Here is a 19463-nt window from a genome sequence, read left to right on the forward strand (position 1 = left end):
TTTAGTATATATTGCAGTAATGTGTAGAACCATATATCAACTTTTTGATTATGAAATTTTAAATAACAAGATTTTATGCCAAACATCTTTATTCTAAAGCAAGCATAGACCAACAAGCAGATATCTCCATTCAAAAAAAATTGAATCTATATGGAGTTCTAATTTAATCTATGGTTGACACTCCTGCTTTATTTTTATTTTGTGTTCTTATTTGTTCTCTTTTAGTAAGTTTTATCTCTGTGGATGCGGGGAAAAAAAACTTTTACGAGAATATACCATTGTAAGACTACTTCTCAATCTTGTAGAGTACAAAATAATTCTATTACATAATTTTCTTTTATATAATTAAGAGGGTGTTTGTAATCTTATAAGCTGGTCAAACTGGCTTATAAGTACTTTTTAACTTATGTACACGTTTGATAAACATTCAAAGCGCTTATAAGCTAAAATCAGTCATAAGTTGGTTATCCCAACTTATGGCTCTTTAGCTTATAAGCATCTTTAGTTTGACCAAAATTTTTACTAGTTTATTTTTTAATTCACAGAATATATTTCCCAAATAAGTTTTTTAATTTTTCCTTCATTCCACATTCGTTGTTCATCCTTTCCTTTAAAAAGATTTTTTTTTAATTTATAACTTTTTGTAAAGTTTTAAGGGTATTTAGTCATTTATCAACATTTGTATACCATACACATCAACTACATATTATCAGTTTCAGCAAATTTATCAAAACACGTAAATACTTATTTAAAAAATTAATTTCATCACTTAAAAATATTTTTTAATATTTCAAACTTATCAGCTATTTATAATATTTTTTGACAAAGCAGAGTATAACCGACTAACCCGAATAGCAAAGAAACGGGTTGGATTATCCAAATAGCTCAACTTTTTTCTGCTGGTAATTTGAATGCTTGGTCAGTTGCATGCGGCATTTGGGTACACTGCCAATTTCATCGAAACAGTGCCCGGCATTCCCAATTTCAAACCCTAACAAATTGGATCGAACTTTTAGCTTGAATCACTTTCCCTATTAAAAATAAATTATAGTTTTTCTATCTCCCCTTTTTCTTTTAAATCCGAAGCTGGGAAAAAAGAAGTAACTTCCCTATTGTTGTGTTTTACCCAGGTACCCAAAATTATAATGATTCTTTTGTTTTACGGTACGATAATACTGATTCAGTTTCTGGGTTTTCAAATTCTTGATTCTTTGTCACAAGTAACGCACTGGGTTGTCCTAAAGTTTTGTTCTTTACTCTTCTTTGTTGTTTTCCATTTCTTGTGTGCATTTTGAATTTTAGCCATAGGAAGGTAATAGAAAATTTAGGCTTGTTGTGTGATCATTTTCTACATGTCTTAGAATGCTTTTGTTTATACAAACATTATCTTGGTGTGCACCATACAGCAATAAACTTCTGCCGATTCATTAGAACAGTAAGAGCGAGAATAAGAGACTGGAAAACGGAAATGCAGCTACGGTTGAGGTCTTTGATTGTTTTTAGAAGATTTAATCACTCACCTTTACTTGAACGGTAAGAGAAATAAAAGGAATCTGATTATCCATCTTAATATAATTGTTTCTCATAAGATATCCATTTTTGCATGATCCAATTTGACCATAAATTCTTCGATGTAGGATCAAGTTTGGTTACCGAACATCATCAATCAGTAATTGTAATGGAAGTCCCAACTTTGACGTAACTTATTATTTGCTGGCATGTTTGAGTTTATGTTTTTCAATAATGTTCAGGTTTGAACTGGAAAAATGCTGATGGGCCATGCTGATGGGTTTCCAAATCTCGGTTCATCGTCGAAGTTACTGCATTCTGATCCTGAATCAGAGCCTGATGATGATGAAGAGGCTGATACTCCTGAACAGATACTATACATGGCTTCTTTTGATGAACTTGGAGCGAAAAGTGTTCAGTATGACACTATAATCTGGCTCTCTATATCGTTGCTGCTAGTTTTAGCTTGGGGTATTGGAATAATTATGTTACTCTATCTGCCCATACGAAGATATGTGCTCAAAAAGGAAATTTCATCACGCAAACTGTATGTTACTCCAGATGAAATAGTTTACGAGGTATCAATTGCTTGATCAAGTCATGCTGTTTTCTTGAGACAATATAGAGCTGATACATTTTTTTTTTGGTCAATTGTAGGTGTCAAGACTTTCATTTGTACCATTTTGGGGACACGTAAAATTTGAAAAGCACATTCCTCTTCCTTTAGTGATAGATATTATTATTGAACAAGGTACCAACTGCAACTTTTCTTATCCTATATCCTTTAAAACTCTTCTATTGTTCTTTTGGTTCAACCTCATTCAAAATTTTTGCATTGATCGGCCATCCATTGATAAAGAGGTCGTGCTAGATGAACAGTGGAATGAAGTTATGCTGGACAAGAATCAATCCACTATGCCTCAATCCCAAAATAGAGGCCTTAACTTTCAAATGAATTTTATGTTCCTGCTAAAAATTGGACTTTTCCATTGACACTTGTGGGCTAAATTCTAAATTCTGATTTGATCTCACCGAATCACATTGCATAATACTGCTCTCCAGTCTCATGAACGTTTTGCCCTGCTAGTGGCTGCCGTTATCTATCTATAACCAAAGCACATAATTATATGTCTTCCATTTTCCTCAAAACTTAAAGAAGTAGTAACTTCTCAATTGGTTGCATCTGGCAAAATCTTACAATCTCATGAACATCTACTAGTAATTTGTTGCATGTAAATTATATGTCCCTGTTCAACTGTGAAGTTTTGGATAAGCAGATCCTTGGTTGCTACATCTTTGAAGAACAATTTAAACTTGTCATTACAAGTTTCACAAGATCTGAGCTTGTGCATGTCTTTCTCTGATGTAAAGAGCAGTAGAGAAGGTATAGTATCCAATCAGATTAAGAGAGAAAAAAGAAAAGGAGAATCTGACTTGACGGTCTTGTGGTGGATAAAGTAGTAATACTCTATACAGCAAGAATAAACATTTTCTAAGAATTTGAGTAGGAAGAAAAGGAAAGCAAGTTTAGACATTGAGCAGATAAGCGTTAGCCATATCGTAATGCAACTACTAGCCACTAGCTTGGTAATTCTCATTCAGTTCATAACAGTCAATATTACTCACCCATGGCCGTTCATTCTCACATTCATTATCTTCTTGAACTCTAAACATTTTAAATAATTTCTCTTTTGTTCTTTTCAACTGTTTTACTTGATAAATTATTTTTTCTGACCCTCTGTAGTACCTCATGAACGCCTTTTGCTCCCTATTGCTGTTAAAAACTTTACCAATTTATGTTTGTAGGTTGCTTACAGTCAATGTTTGGTCTGCACACCTTCAGAGTGGAAAGTATAGCACGTGGAAAAGCTGCACCAGTTGATGAACTGCAGGTGCAAGGTGTACATAATCCTGGACTCCTAAGGAAGGTAAAATAATCTGTTATGCTCTGTGAAACTTCTCCTTTTGCTTTTGGGATTTTTCACTCAATATATTAGTTCCACTGATCTATGATTTTACTTTTTGTGGGTTCATTGGCAGACCAGAACATTGATTATGAAGTTTGAAGTGTCAATACATTTTTTGCAGGTCATCGTAACTGAAGCATCAAAGGTCATACATGTTGGAAGGAGTTGGAGACCTGTGGTTCAAGGTGGTGACGGTGAAAGTATTTCTCGCATGGAGTCCTTAACTCAGGCTCCAGCTGTTTTGAGATCACCATCTAAAACTTTAAAGGTAAGAACGATAATCCAACATTTTTGCCTAAATCAGATCCTTAGGCCCAGGGTCTTTTGAGATTTTGTTTACCAGGTTGGTTATAGAAGACCACTTTGTCTGAATTTACTGCTATGGGCTTAATTTCTTCCTGAAAATCTTAAGACAATGTATCTTTTTGCATGGATGATAGTAAGGCGTAAAGTTGTATTAATGACGCCTGATCGCTATAACGCACTGCAGAAGGGCATCATGCCACTAGATCAGATTTATCTCTTTGTTTTGGGCAATTTTCATGTCAAAAACATAATCGAGAAACACAATGAAATAGGGTCACCTTATCTTGTCGTTTCAAGTGATGTCCCGTTTGTCTATATCATTTTATCTGAACCTGTTATTAAGTAGAACCCCAGTACTCTTACATCTAGTAGCAGAATACAGTTTTATCTTACATCCATGATCCATCATTACTATGAATGGACAATGTAAATCAAGTCCTATTAAAATCTTTCTTTTTATCTTATTTTACTTAAATATCTGAACTTGCATCTATCTATTATGCAGCTGACAGGCTCCCCACGCCATGCTTCAATGGAGCCCAGAAGTTTTGTATCTTCTGATTTTCTGCTTCATAAGCTTGAACAAGTTAATAAATCAGTAAAGGTGAATACCCCGTCTATTACTGCATGTTACTTTCTAATTACTTGACATTTATCGCCTTGAATACTGTTTAAGTTCTCAAGATGTTTTGCAAAGCAAATGAACCGAGTATGATCTTATTAGAAACAGCGAGCATAATAGCAATGAGTTAGAACTTCATTTCATTCTAAGCATATTCTTTGTGCCAATGAAACTTTTTCATTTTAAACATATGCTTTATGCCATGTTTTTGAAACTTTCTCTCGTATAACAAGTCTTCTCTTACATGACCAGAAAATTGAGTTTCTTATCGAGAAGTCCCCAGCCACCCCAGGAAGCAGCTAACAGAATTGATTTATGCCTTTGCCTCAACAACATAAGCACTCGTATGAACCAGAAGAAGTTGCTTACCTAGAAACTCTCAAGCAACCCGAGGGAGCAGCTATTGGGGGTTACTTTGTGCCTCATTAGCTTTTCCTTGTAAGAGCTTATGTAACCAGAAAAGCTAAATTTGCGTATGGCACTCCAGGAACCAGCTAATAGGATATCTATGCCTCATGATGTCAGCGTTTGCAATGCAAATTAACCGGTTTAAGCCATTGGGTGTGAGATCTTCCCAACTGGTTATAGTTCCTCCGCATGAGAGTTTGGCAATCTAGATTTGCTGCAAGTTTGGATCAACTTTTGGACTATAAACAGAGAGACTCTCTCTTTCAAGCAACTATACTTGGCCTCATTTGTAATAAGGGACTTAGAGCCACATTTTAATTTCAAATGTGAAATCTTAAAGTGTTTGATAACCTAAATTACAGTTGTATTTGGATTTGATCATGCCTGTCTTCTCGGGTTTGGATAAATGACCCCACTTGTGAACAGCATCAGTAATTTGCTTACCAAAGGGACAAAAGTATATATTACTCCCTCTTATATTAACGGTCGTAATTATTAGAAATAGTTGTCTCAAATTATTTGTCATTTTAGAAGTTTAAGACAAAATTGATTGTTTTTTTTCCTTTTTTATCCTTAGTAATAATTGTTCTTGAAGATGGAGATAACACATAGAATAAATATTCACTGAAGAGAGATTATATTTTAAGACATAAATAATGGTGGAATAATCTAATCCTTTTTCTAATTAATATTTCTTAAGGGTGTGTAAAAGAGAAATACGACACATAATATGAGACATAGAGAGTAGTATATCATAGGTTTATCGTTTCTCGCAATATTTTGCATTGGACAAAACCTATTTTGCATACAGTCTAGCCAAACTAACACTTAGGGTGTGTTTGGTACGAAGGAAAATGTTTTCCTAGAAAATGTTTTCATGAAAAATGAGTTGTTTTATCACTTATTTTCTCTTGTTTGGTTGGTGAGTGAAAAACTTTTTCCGAAAAATATTTTCTTGTGTTTGGTCAGAGAGTAAAAAATATTTTATTTTTTATGCTACTTTCCTTACCCCCTCCCCAAGTCCATATGTTTCCTTGCTCCCCCCTCCCCCCTAAATAGCCAACGTTATCAAGACTCTATTTTCTTCAAGAATTTAATCATTCCTTTAAAAATTCACACAAACCCAAAGGAACTAATGTGGTGCTTTACTTTTTTATGCAAAAATAACATTAAAATTTGTGCTCCATAACTAAAAAGAAAATATTCTTTTTTGGTTGAAAAAAAAAGTACTCTTTCTAAAACATGAAAATAAAATTCTATTTTTATTGAAACAAAAGAAAATACTTTTTCTACATCATGAAAAGAAAATACTTATTTTATTGAAATAAAAAAAGTACTTTTTTTTACATCATGAAAAGAAAATACTTTTCTACATAAAAAAAAGTAATTTTTTTTTGTTAAAATTAAAAAAAAATACTCATTTGTTGAAATAAAAAAAAATCTATCTATAACATGAAAAGAAAGTACTATTAATAATATTTTTATTTAGGGTTGGGGTGGGGCGGAGGTTGGGGTGGGTAGTGTTTGACCAAAAAATATAACTTCCGGTTAAACTATTAAATTTATGTAACAAGGGGTTAAATCTAGTTAAGTATAATAGCTCTAGACACTGATCTTGAAAACGTACAGTAGATGGACAAATCCCGTAAATGGTTGATGGCAATAAGTGCAAAATATTCTTAAAGCATGAACATTAATGGAGATATAACTAACAATAAATGCCATTTAAGTAAATAAGGAGAAAGATTAACCCAATAATGAATGGGTTGAATGAATATTTCTCATGACAATGATGAATGATAGATAGGTCCAAGATTCGTATGATCAATCCTCGGATCTGGTGGAAAGGTGAGAATAATATGAACAAGAATCTTTATCAAAAGGTAGTCTTTGTATTTTTGCGAGAGAGAAAGTATTCTTCTCAAAAGTGTTCTTATCAAAATCAATATTACATGCCCCTATCATTGTCGCTTCTTTCTATATATGAGGCATTTTTCCTAGGAAACCCTAATAGTACAAATGCAAGGAATATCCACTGGAATATTCCCTTTTAGTATCCTATCCTGGCAAATTAGCTGTTACAAGTCTTATCATCAATAGTCAATCTCGACATCGACCCTTGTTGATATCTCGACTGCGACAACATCTCGATTACGGCTCATGTCGGCACCTCGGACAATGACTTCGATGCATCTTGGGCGAGCTCGACCGACTCTTTCTTTAATGCCATATTACGCTAAATATCCTAAGGGCCTATACAGGTAGGTGGGGTTGGGGATGGGGAATAGGGTGGGAGTGGATTGGTGGGGATGGGGAATAGGGTGGAGAAGGTTGAGAAGGATGTTCGGACTTGGCTGATTGGTAAAAGTATATAAAAAAGTTACCAATACTTGGTTTTTAGAGTTCACTTGAAAATGGTTCAAATTTTATATTTATAAATCATTAACAACCTTCGTTATAAATTTGTAACTAATGTAGTGATACTTTGCTTCTCGTTAATATCCTAATAAATTTGCAAGTGAACATATGTAATGTGGAATCATGAAGATAATACAGTAGTTAAAATTTTCTTAAAGAATATGTAATCAAGTTCGGTAAAAACAAGAAATTTTCAGGGGAAAAAAGACCCACCAAGATCTAACCTCGGCCTGACCAGCGAACTGAATTGAAAAATGAGCAGCAAGAAGATATTAATAGTTGGAGGCACAGGCTACTTGGGGCAGCATCTTCTACAAGAAATCCAGTATACTCTTCCATATGCTCTCTCATTATCCTTCACATACCACACCAACCCTCCTCCTGAGCCTCTACTAAGAGCCATTCCTCATGTCCTACCCTTCCATGTTGATTTACAAACCGGCAATGGCTTTGATGCCATCTCTCAAAATTTTGGTCAGGTCTGAATTTTACACCACTAAAGATTCCATTTTTCGATTGTGGGTCTTGAAGAATTACTATTCTTTTGCTTGCATTTTCATTTTTGGGCAAGTTTACATTTCACACAACACACAGTTACTGAAGATTCCATTTTTCACTTGTGGGTCTTGAAGATTACATTTTTTTCTTTTCTCACTTCTATTTTGGTGATTGAGATATGCATCTCAGAAAATTTTGGTTTGAATTGCACTACATACTTAACTAAAAATTTCATTTCGTTTTTCTTTTGTCGGTCTTGAATGTTTTACATTTTTTCTTTTTGCATTTTCGTTTTGGTGATTGAATTGTTACTAAAGATTCCATCTTTCTTTTTGTTAGTCTTCAGGAATTACATTTGCAGTATAGAGTAAATTAACTGTTTTCTAGATGCTCACTATGTCTTGTACTTTAGTTTTCTTTCTGAGAGTTTGGGATTCTACACAAGGGAGTGTCCATTTGTGTTGTTCATATTCTATCTGATATGAAGAGGTGGATCCAATATATAGGCAGAGGGCGGAATGTCTCACATTCTGTCTATATATATATATATATATATATATATATATATATATATATATATATGTTTATATAAAATTTAAAGAAAAAACTTCTTATACGTATATGTATAGTAAAAGATGCACTCGCTGCCTTCAAATTCTTGTTTGCCTCGACTGATATCACTCAGGGTGGTTAAATTTATTTACGCGTGGTTTTGGTGTCTGTTTTTTGTGATCAAGGATAAATCCCTAAATTGTGGATTGCCTAGTAGGTCAAAATTATTACTATACCACTTAAAGTGTCTGTAATAGCTAACATCATGCTTTGCAATGTGAATGAGCAGCCTGATGTTGTGGTTAATTGTGCTGCACTTTCTATTCCGCGTGCCTGTGAAGCGGATCCTACTGCTGCCATGGCTATTAATGTGCCGTCTGTTCTTGTCAAATGGTTGTCAAGCTTTAGCAATGGTGGTACTCTTCTGATTCACTTGTCTACTGATCAAGGTAAGGCACATAGAAGTCGTTGTAGTAACAATAGTTAATTCATTACAGAAGTATGAGAGTTTCTTGCTTCTGTCTTGAGCTGGTTATGCTTCTTAGGCTAAGTATGTTGGTTCTCTACAGGGGAGGAGAATGGTAAAACGTTGATTTACTTTAATTGGTTCTGCTTGGTCATTGTTTCACTTTTTTGGTACAGTTGGAAATAAGTAAACCTAGATGAAATGTAAAATGGATATACTTCCTCCCTTTGTAAGACTTCTGAGAGTGAAAATTTCATCGCGGAGTATGCAAGTCCTCCACTATTACCATACTCCACTTCTACTTGGTTACTGGGCAGTCTATTCTGCCCTTGCACTCATCTTACATTCAATGTTGCTTTGGAGCCTTTGACTTCGTTTACACTGATATAACAGATTCTCCTTTTCTCGTTTGTTGAAAAAGGATTCACCTGTTTCATCAGATGTTAAACTTTATCTCCTCGCTAAACTCTGTTTCAATGTTGCTTTGTGCCTGCATTGAAGTGCCGCTAAGTGAGATGAAGCACCCTACCTGCACTGCACCTAGCTTGACGGCTTAAGCACACCTCAATTTGAGCCATTAACAACACTGCTGGCTATCAATATCATAGGGCCCAAACCATATATACTTAATTCCTGGTGTAGCTACCTCCGAAATTCCTTCCTAAGAAACAAATTCTGGCACAAGCATGTCATTAATAGATAAAGAACTGGTTCCTTCTAACACATGGGAAATTCTTTAGTATCAAGGAAAGCAGCAGTAGGTTTGACATGTTATTTTGAAGTTTCTGTAACTCCTCAGGCAGATACAGGTGAAAATGTTTAAAATTAACTAGACACTTGGATAAGGAAGATACTGACTTCAATATCTGGTGCATAAAAATCTTGACAAAATTAGGACGTTAACTTCTGTTCACCGATTTGCCTGATATTTTTGTTGATGTTAATTCTTCATATTGTTTGTTTGGTAGTGTTCCTTTCCATGAATAGATTTGAAGAAGTTTTTTGCAACCTAAGAATCTGTGATCATGCTCTCTTTCTTGTTGATATAACTTTACCAAATTGTTGAATGTTCTCATGTGGCTGGACTGACAGTCATTTAATTTTAGAATGTTCTCATGTCTCTTGACTAATGCACACCAATTTTAATGGGACAAGGTGAAGCTAATTTGACTTCATTTCAGTTTATGAAGGGACCAAATCCTTCTACAAGGAAGATGATGAAACCCTTCCTGTTAATGTTTATGGAAGATCAAAGGTAGCAGCAGAGCAGTTTATATCTGCAAATTACTCAAATTTTGCAATTTTGAGGAGCAGTATTATTTATGGACCTCAGACTGTCTCCCCTGTCCCAAAATCACTTCCAGTTCAGGTGGATACGATGAACTTCACCTTATTCTTGCACTTGTCCAACTTCATTAAGGGGTTGTTCAGTAGACTGAGTGGGGGCCATATTAGCCTCCATGTTTTCTTCATTTGTTTGCTACTTTGCTTGGAAATTTAACCACTTTATATCTTTTTTTGATGCTTAACCTAACCACTTCATAGTATGTCAAGCTTTTTTTTTGTTTGGCCTGTAAGTTGATTTAAACTTGATATTGAGATGTATTCAAGCTCACACTGTCACACATAATAATTTGTGCTCTATCTGAGATTACTATTGAATTCCATCTATTTGTACCCTATTTTTGGACTCAATGGTCATATCATAGGGAGTGACTAGTGAGTAACTCTATTAAGCTTTATAATCTATAGTACGTGTTGTTACATTAACTGAACATAAAATTGATTAGTTAGTCATGATTCTATTATGATACACCAACAAGAACAACCACGTCTCAACCAAGCATTTCTACTATGATATATGGCATTAAATTACTTGACTGCTGGGCTTTGTCTGATTCTTCACATGAAAATCATGCAGTGGATGGATAGCGTTCTTGCGAAGGGAGATGCCATGGAGTTTTTTCATGATGAGTTCCGTTGTCCTATCTATGTTAAGGATCTCGTGACCATCATATGGACATTAACGAATAGATGGATCTCAGGTTTGTCATGCTTTGACCCTCCAGATTGGATTGCGTCGATCAAAGTTACATAGCTTTTTGACAAGCCTCGATGTCTGTATTAACAAAGATGTGATACTCTTTTACCTGTTACCTTTCTCAAAGAAAGAAAAGAAAAAGAAAAAGAAAAGAGGAGTATGTGATACCCTTCTTCACTTTTTCTTTTTTACATGTGTGTGTTATGTTACTGAAAGCTTTTCACTGTAATCTCTGATTGGACTGTATCATGCTCCTCTTTTTGTTTTCTGAAAGTCCATTGTAAAGACCTACAAAGGTTCTTCTTTTCAGAGGTAGAATTGGAGCTTTGGGGCAGAAAGGTATCAGTTACCTTCTGAAAATGTTCTAGGATTGGTTCTATTCTTTATGGTAGTTTTCTACATATTTAATCCACCCTTTCTTGTTGCATGATAATTCTTTTGAAATATATTATTGAGTTAACTGGAATATAATCCAGAACAATAGTTCAGCTCAGTGTCCAATGGTTCACTATGGCTCAATGCAGAAAAATTCCACAACATTACTATCGATGTGGTTGACATTTATATTATCAAACTTTTTCCTTTTAAAGCCTTGTAGTAAAGTTTGTGACTAAAGATTACCTGAATTTCTGTCTCCTTGACCTTTCGCATTTTATCACTTGATGTGCGTTGTTTCTAGGGAGAGAGCCGATACAGTTACTTTTGAACGTGGGTGGACCAGATCGTGTTTCCAGGGTTCAGATGGCTGAAGCCATTGCACATATTAGAGGTTATAATTTGTCATTGATCAAACCAGTGTCTTCATCAACTGTAAGTAATATTGACATTTGCATGTGCACACAAACAAATTATCAAAAGTAGACTCTTAATTTCTCATTTTCCGGCCAGCTTCTGTTGTACCAATACATGAGCTTTCAATCTGCTTTCACCGTCATTTTCTCCCTGTTGTGTTGCACTACTAGCACAAAACAGCTGGAAGAAAATATCGCTAATGCTATTCTGTTCAAACCATGTACCTAACATGCGTATGTTATCTGAACTTTCTAGGTTAACCGCGGTGTAAAATCTCCAGCAGATATATCCATGGATATCACCAGATTGATTCAGACACTCAATATGTCAACAACTGCATTTAGGGATGGTGTTAAATTGACACTTGAAGCTGAACTTGCTTCAGCATCATAGTAGCTTGTCACTTGCTCTTTTACCAGAATGTCATCTTTGGGGTGTATACTGAGGTTCATTGGATCTCCTGAAGGGATAGTTGCTGCCGAGCGGTCGGTAAAGCCGTTGGATTCAGAAGGTTCAACTTGCAAACTTAGTACCAATTCTATGTGATTTTAAGAAGTTTATCATCCATGTAGAAGGGTATGGTTAGTTTTTTCATGTGTGGTATGGTTCATAAATTCATGAGACTATACATCCATTATCTGTGTTTAGCATCATGCCCTTTTTTGGAGTGATAATTGTGATGTCTGGGTCGGCTTGCACCTCAACTATTCCACGAGGCTCTTGCTACCTTCTATCAATACAAGTACCGGGTAACTCTGCACACCTAGAATTATGCATCTTCTATAGAAATGTAAAAAGAACCAATGCACGTGTAGACATAGTCACACTCATTGTCTTTGACGAAAAGAATTAGAAATGTATTTGTAAATTCTACGCCATTCATTTCATTCTTTGTAGTGATGTTTAATTAGATATAAAGTTAAAGAAATAAAGAAAGATTTCCGACAAATGAGCTAAACATGAAAGGTGGAGATGTTCCATATATCCTTTAATATTTCTTTCTCCTAATAAAAATGTTACTGTGTAAGCTTTATATCAGTTGAGTTTCGACAAGTCCCGTCAGTATTCCAAATACAGAAGATGATATTCATTTGAAAGATACTAAAAAAAAAAAAAAAAAAAAAAATGTGTTTGCAAAATGGGACTAACGGAGATTTGCTTAAGTGGGTTCGGCTCTGCGCCATTACTTTGGCTCCAATAAACATCAATAAGTCTGCACATGGATGACACATGTTCATATAATTATGAAGGATTGAGATTATTTTTTAATTTATTCTTGTATTTTTTGTTATTCTCCATCTTTTGCGAACCGAAACAAGAATAGTAATAGTTCCAACTGACTATTACTTGAGTATGACAAAATATGTACATAGTGCACTGATTTTTTATTTTATTAATTAATGGCATTAATTACTGATTTTCTACATATAAAAAGCTAACCAAATTTTATTCAATTAAACAATTAATTCATATATATAATTTTTTATAAGAATACAATACACTCTTTGCTATGTTTGTGCTTTCATGGAAGGGAACAATTGGTTTGGTATTGACATGAGATAAGTACATTAGAAGGATAAAATTTTTGACGTTAGCAAGTTCCTTCTTGTTTCGGTCCGCAAAAGATGGAGAATAACCAAAAAATACAAGAATAAATTAAAAAGCAATCTCAGACCTTTATAGTTATATAAAAATGTGTCATCCATCTGCAATTGTATTGATATTTATTGAAGCCTAAAGTAATGGAACAGAGTGCAGTTCATGAACTGAGCAGCTGAAAAAGTAGACATCTTCTAAGGTCCGGTCAAAGAAACAGTGAAAACGCGAAGGCATCAACAGTTTACGCGGAGAACATTGAAAGCAGTGGTCCTTTTGCTTTTAGAATCAATTCCAATTTTTCGCTGGTTGGTGTCCTCCATTCATTATCTTTATTCTGTTTATTCTCCTTCTGTAAATAATACTACAAGTTGCTTAAAATTATTCCACATGGTATAGAAAACTAATTTGCCAACACAAGAGATACGTATCTGCGCATCTCAGCTAATTCATCGGGTACCTAATACATGCATAAAGTAATTAACCAGTGTATGTTCATTGATAACAATTAATAAGCGTTAAAACGATTTTATCAGTACCAAGTTGAATTTGAGAAAACAATAAAATCATCACAGTTCGGTCAACTTGAATTTATGATTGAAGTCAAATTAGGTAACTGAGTAGTAATAAGAGTTTTTTCTTAGATATGTTAACATTTGTATACTGATTAATACAAAAATCAATAAAGAAATAGTAGTGTATAAGAATACAGAAATTTTGATTTTAAGGTTACTTGTGACTTATGCAAAGCATATCTTGAGAATAAATTCTCGGTGACAAGACAAATATCATGTTGGAACTTAGAAAGCAGGTATCATCTGGTACTAGAAAGGTATTACCTTCACCAAATATAGCATATTTAGCCACTCAGAATCAAAATCTCCTTAAACTTCTTAACTCTTCTAAAAATAAAGTTACAACTTTTGCCTAACACTTTCAAAGGAAAATCTTCATTAAACATGGGCACATTAGATATGCGTAGCCATTGGATTAAGTGTTATAACAGGGAATGCATGCAAATCATATTGTTTACCCGTAAAACGGTATAGTTGAATTTATACGTAGTTTCTAGATAAGTGAATTAATTTGATTCTGAAATAAATAAATAATTGAAGAGTTACGCAATACTTAGTCTTAAAATATAAGACGAAACAACAGAAGCAACAATTTCAGAAATAAGGTTTCCGGGCACAACTACAAAAGAATCGAAAAATCAGAAGATAAAATTGGGGAGTAGTCCCCCGAACATGTTGAGGATACTGCATGACATGCACTGGTGTAGTGTCACTCCCTTCGTTATGGGTATCGCTGATTGAGTCCTCGGAATGAAGCTGATCCCCTCGAATCTCGGGGTTGTGCATGTCGTTAACAGTGTTATCTGCCATTTCTTATGATTTTTTCTAAGACAAAAACGATCAAAACACGTTAGTAAAAAAGGCAAGGATCAATTTAATTACACGACTATCTAGTTCCCACGGTGGACGCCAAACTGTTTACCCATAAAACGGTACAGTTGAATTTATACGTGATTTCTAGATAAATAAATTAATTTAATCCTGAAATAAATAAATAATTGAAGAGTTACGCTGTCATGCCCCGACCTCGAGGAGCGCAACCGGCGCTCAACCGAGTAAACCCAGTCGAGCAAGCCTAATTTACATTAACTCTCATCATTACTCATGCGTGATTTACCATAACATAATTAGATCTTGACTTTCAAATTGAATACATTTGGTTCAATAGCCTAAAATTCTCCTCATTATGGATACATAGCTTTATAAATAACTGTAAATACTGTGAACATAGATACATGACAAAACTCAAAACTTTAAGTACATAACCCAGAGTGTACATGGAGTTTCTATGACAATAGATACCTAAATACATAAAATGAACTAAACCCAAACACCCCCTAGAACTGTAGCGGGCTCACCATAAGCTGAGTAGTGAAGAAGATCCCTATCAGAGATCTATATCATCCTGTAGAAATATACATTCATCCATTAAAAGATGCAGTGCCCCCGGCAAAAGGGACATGAGTACATGTCGGATAGTGCTCATATGTAAGGCAGTCAAAACAACATATGAAAATATGGTAGCTCCAATAAAAAGTAAATAAAGTATATCAAGAAACTATGAAACATCACATAGAATCACATTTCATGTATTATTATACTTGCATCATTTTAAACTTATTTTAGGATCAACTGAGCCATATGAACTATACATGGAATACATAATATAATATAATTGAAACAACATGTACAAACAAGGCCAATGAAAGTGGTACCTCCCTCTCTTATTTTATACCTATATATTTCATAAATCGTCCTTATTGTTTACATATCATATTATATACCTATGTGTCTCATAGACTGTCCATAGTGTTTATTCATACCGTACACCTATACATTTCATACACAATACACCTATATGTTCCATAGACCGTCCGTAGGATTCCATACACAATATACCTATTCAAGGACTTGAAAATACAACATGAATATGATGAATCATGGTAACAATAAAATGGGCTTAGATAGCCGTTAAAGTCAAGCAAATTTATTAAGAGCTTCCAATAACATTTATAGATTTTAAGTCGGGGATCCTCTATAACCACCTTCACATAAAGCGGTCCTGCCGCCTCTCTCTAATGTATGCGGGTTAGGTGTAACCATGATACCATAAACTCTACACAAAGCGGCCTTGCCGCCTCACCCCAATGTATGCGGGTGGAGGTGTAATCACAATACCACAATTCTACACAAAGCGGCTCCGCCACCTCACCCCAATATATGCGGGTGAAGGTGTATCACAATACCACAATCTCTACACAAAGCGTCCCTACCGCCTCACCCCAATATATGCGGGTGGAGGTGCAACTGTGATACCATAAACACTACACAAAGCGGCCCTGCCGCCTCATCCTAATGTATATGGGTGGAGGCGAACCCATGATACCATAAACTCTACACAAGCAGCCTTGCCGCCTCACCCCAATGTATGCGGATAAGGGTGTAATCACAATACCACAATTCTACACAAAGCGACCCTGTCGCCTCACCCCAATATATGCGGGTGGAGGTGTATCGCAATACCACAATCTCTACACAAAGAGGCCTCGTCGCCTCACCCTAATATATGCAGGTGGAGGGGTATCACAATACTACAATCTCTACACAGAGCGGTCTTGCCGCTTCACCTCAATATATGCGGGTGTAGGTGTATCACAATACCATATATAAACTCAAAGCGACATGATTAACATTACATTTAAGGTCGTAATTTCCCATATCATTGGAATACTTCATATTCATGCTTATCATGGAGAAACACAGCTCATTACATTAACACATGCATGGTGAATCAATAAGTCAATTTCAATAGCACATGAGCCCAATTTCTTTTCTTAAGGTTCATCATCATCTAGCATAGGACATCTCCCTTTCATCTCGTTATTCACTCACTTGACATCTTGGGGTCATTAGATAGGTTCATGACTCTTGAGGACTTAACAATAGAAGTCATTTGCATTAATTATTTTTAAAAGCATACATATTATGATTGAAACCATTGAAACATACAATGCCTCATAATTCTCATTTTGGCAAGCGGCCATATTTCATGTTCATACTATCACTTACTTGTATTTTCCATGGGTGATCATAGAACATTAAGAGCATTTAAAACATTTAGGAACACCATAGCCTTTACTCATGAGAAAGTAGGAGTTTATAACAAATTGAAAACAAAAATACAAATACGTTCATCTCATAACCTTTCACGTCACATATCACTTCATTCGTACTTTCAACCACTTACAACATCATTATTTCATTGGCTCTCTTGGCCATACATATGATTCTTCTTTCATGGCATAATGGTCGTATTTCATATTCCACACTTTTATATCTTTCTTTTCATGGATCATCATCATAAATATCAACATATAAAATATTTCAGAAATCATAACTTTAGGTTTATTAGTAATGAAGGCTTTAAACACAATAGATTTCTTTTCAAGAAATGGAGTAAAATTATTGGCAATCGAAGCACAAGTTAAAATCATAAACGAGTAACACATCATTTATTCTTGAAATACTTTTCCCCCAAAGGCAATACACAGTTTAAATTCATGAATATATAAGAGCTCAAAACACATTGGAAATACTTACAAAGCATAGCATTAGTTGAAACAACCATATTTGGGCACGACTTGAGTACATAAGCTTTTAGGCAAATCTATTTTCAAAGTCAATTTAGAACAGTTGAATCAAGGCTCATTTCATAACCTTTATCGCATCATTTCATTTTATTGGAACCATTAGCCAAAAATATAACTTTTATTATTGGCACAGTAGCCACACTTTATATCCCCAACTCGCCCATTTCACTTTCAAGCATCTTTAATCACGGCTTTCTATACACACATGAGTAATTAAGAGTCTTAAACACGTCGATATTTCTTATATAATTTGGCATAATAGCCTTCTGAAGTCATAACATCTTAACACACATCCCATACTTGAACACATTTTCGTATGATATCACAATATGACAAGAGAGTTCAGAACACATTTTAAACATATACCTTTCGACACAAAGCTTATTTAGAATAGTTAATTTATAATGAATAACTCGGGACTTACAAGAACATCATGTGATTCAATTCTATGAGAGAAGTTTAGCCAACATACCTCGCTTTGAGCTTTCCTTAAATTACTACAACGTTCCGAAAATCCTAGCAATCCCAATCTATTTTGAGACATAACAAAATTGAACACAAATTAGGAAGATATTCATGGTTTCAGCTCATTTGAATATTTTATCAAACACTAAATGTGCAAATTTGACTACAAGGTTCTTCTACAAGATTTCCTTCATTCCACAACCAGTCTTTACTTATTTGAGCTCAACAATCTTCCCACAAATCTTATTGGTACATGTATGTATACATAATACTCTTACACCCAAGAATCATATTCTCAACCAACCATCTTCTATCCAAATTCGAAATTGAAAACTAAGGTATGGAACCTTACCTCTTAGATGAAGAACATGTGAGGTTTCTTTGTGAATTCTCCAAGTTTTGAGCAAGGATTGATGAACAATTAGCCTAGGGTCTCCTCTCTCTCTCTCTCTCTCTCTCTCTCTCTCTCTCTCTCTCTCTCTCTCTCTCTCTCTCTCTAGAGCACTCTCACTTCTCTCTAAAAATATTAGTTTTTTGCCTTCAAAACGAGCCTCAAGGGCTATTAATCAAAATAGGATCGGATTATAAAGATAGAAAAATAGACCCTTCGAAATTCGGACCGGCCTACAGATCAAGCTAGGCACGCTCTGTAGCGAGCTATACACCAGGCTTCGCGAGGTATATAGCACGGGCTAGCGCACTATAGACCTTGCGCTGCGAGCTCTATAGCACGGTCTAGCGTGCTACAGACCTGGCTTCGCGAGGTATATAGCACGATCTAGCGTGCTACAGACCTGGCTTCCCGAGATCGAAATGATTCAACTCCCCAACACATTGTTCAACCCAAAAAGTTCGAAAATATAATAAATTAGCCTACCTTGGCACCACAGAACCTTAAATTCCTTAGCGAAATTTTCCGGGGCCTTACATTCGCAATACTTAGCCTTAAGATATAGACGAAACAACAGAAGCAACATTCCGGGAATAAGGTTTCCGGGCACAACAACAAAAGAATCGAGAAATCAGAAGATAAAATGGATTGAGCTTTATATAAAATATAGTATAAGTTTGCGAGAAAAATCTTTTTTTTTTACAATGACAACTGAACTCACTATTTATAGCTATAAAGAAAGTCCTAGGGTTGTTCCCTTCTTTAATGTCAATTATAAGAGGTATTTATGAAGATACAATGGTGAACATAAAATGTCAAATTCCTTGTAACAGATAACTACTCTTAATACAACAACAACAACAATAACAACAATAACATACCCAATATAATTCCACGGGTGGGGTCCGGGGAGGGTAGTGTGTACGCAGACCTTACCCCTACCTGGAAAGGTAGAGAGACCGTTTTCGATAGACCCTCGACTCAAGAAAAGGTGGAAAGGAAGAATAGGGGAGAAGAAGAAGAAGAGGAAAGAGGGGGGATAACTGCTCTTAATGCTATGAATATTCTCTATTGAATGCTACCGGGAGAAGAGCATTTATCACATCTTTATGAGCATTATTCTTCCCGGTGACAAACATAATAGTTGTCTTCAGTCTTCAGTCATCTTCCTGTCTTGGGCTCCACGTATTCCTTTCTCGGACGACCA

At 35.1% G+C, this 19463-nt stretch overlaps 2 protein-coding genes across 4 annotated transcripts; both read left to right on the top strand.

Annotated features, from left to right (window-relative positions):
* The first annotated feature begins 843 nt into the window (after positions 1–843).
* LOC107796437 (uncharacterized) lies at positions 844–5295 on the top strand. 3 transcript variants are annotated; one of them, XM_016619206.2, is made up of 8 exons: positions 910–1130; positions 1407–1533; positions 1752–2087; positions 2167–2260; positions 3316–3437; positions 3598–3744; positions 4288–4386; positions 4657–5295. In XM_016619206.2, the coding sequence occupies exons 3-8, from the start codon at positions 1767–1769 to the stop codon at positions 4705–4707; spliced, it is 834 nt and encodes a 277-aa protein (XP_016474692.1). In that variant the 5' UTR covers positions 910–1130; positions 1407–1533; positions 1752–1766; the 3' UTR covers positions 4708–5295. The 3 variants fall into 3 exon arrangements, with proteins under 3 accessions (XP_016474691.1, XP_016474692.1, XP_016474693.1); XM_016619205.2 differs by lacking the exon at positions 1407–1533 and having other exon boundaries at positions 844–1130; XM_016619207.2 differs by lacking the exon at positions 1407–1533 and having other exon boundaries at positions 910–1164.
* A 1976-nt stretch (positions 5296–7271) lies between these two features.
* On the top strand, positions 7272–12348 carry LOC107796439 (uncharacterized). The gene is made up of 6 exons (XM_016619211.2): positions 7272–7709; positions 8570–8729; positions 9928–10115; positions 10668–10791; positions 11467–11597; positions 11835–12348. Exons 1-6 carry the CDS (start codon positions 7485–7487, stop codon positions 11970–11972), a joined length of 966 nt encoding a protein of 321 aa, XP_016474697.1. The 5' UTR covers positions 7272–7484; the 3' UTR covers positions 11973–12348.
* The last annotated feature ends 7115 nt before the right edge of the window (positions 12349–19463 follow it).

This window comes from Nicotiana tabacum, chromosome 19 (assembly GCF_000715075.1).
Source record: "Nicotiana tabacum cultivar K326 chromosome 19, ASM71507v2, whole genome shotgun sequence".
NCBI classification, from domain to species: domain Eukaryota; kingdom Viridiplantae; phylum Streptophyta; class Magnoliopsida; order Solanales; family Solanaceae; genus Nicotiana; species Nicotiana tabacum.

Bases quoted from the DNA above. Each gene is read 5' to 3' on its own strand.
- LOC107796439 (XM_016619211.2), top strand. From the start codon at position 7,485: ATGAGCAGCAAGAAGATATTAATAGTTGGAGGCACAGGCTACTTGGGG. The intron at 8,730-9,927 runs GTAAGGCACATA...ACTTCATTTCAG, and splicing joins TCACTTGTCTACTGATCAAG to TTTATGAAGGGACCAAATCC. The intron at 10,792-11,466 runs GTTTGTCATGCT...CGTTGTTTCTAG, and splicing joins AACGAATAGATGGATCTCAG to GGAGAGAGCCGATACAGTTA.
- LOC107796437 (XM_016619205.2), top strand. From the start codon at position 1,767: ATGCTGATGGGCCATGCTGATGGGTTTCCAAATCTCGGTTCATCGTCG. The intron at 2,261-3,315 runs GTACCAACTGCA...TTATGTTTGTAG, and splicing joins AGATATTATTATTGAACAAG to GTTGCTTACAGTCAATGTTT. The intron at 4,387-4,656 runs GTGAATACCCCG...TTACATGACCAG, and splicing joins AAGTTAATAAATCAGTAAAG to AAAATTGAGTTTCTTATCGA.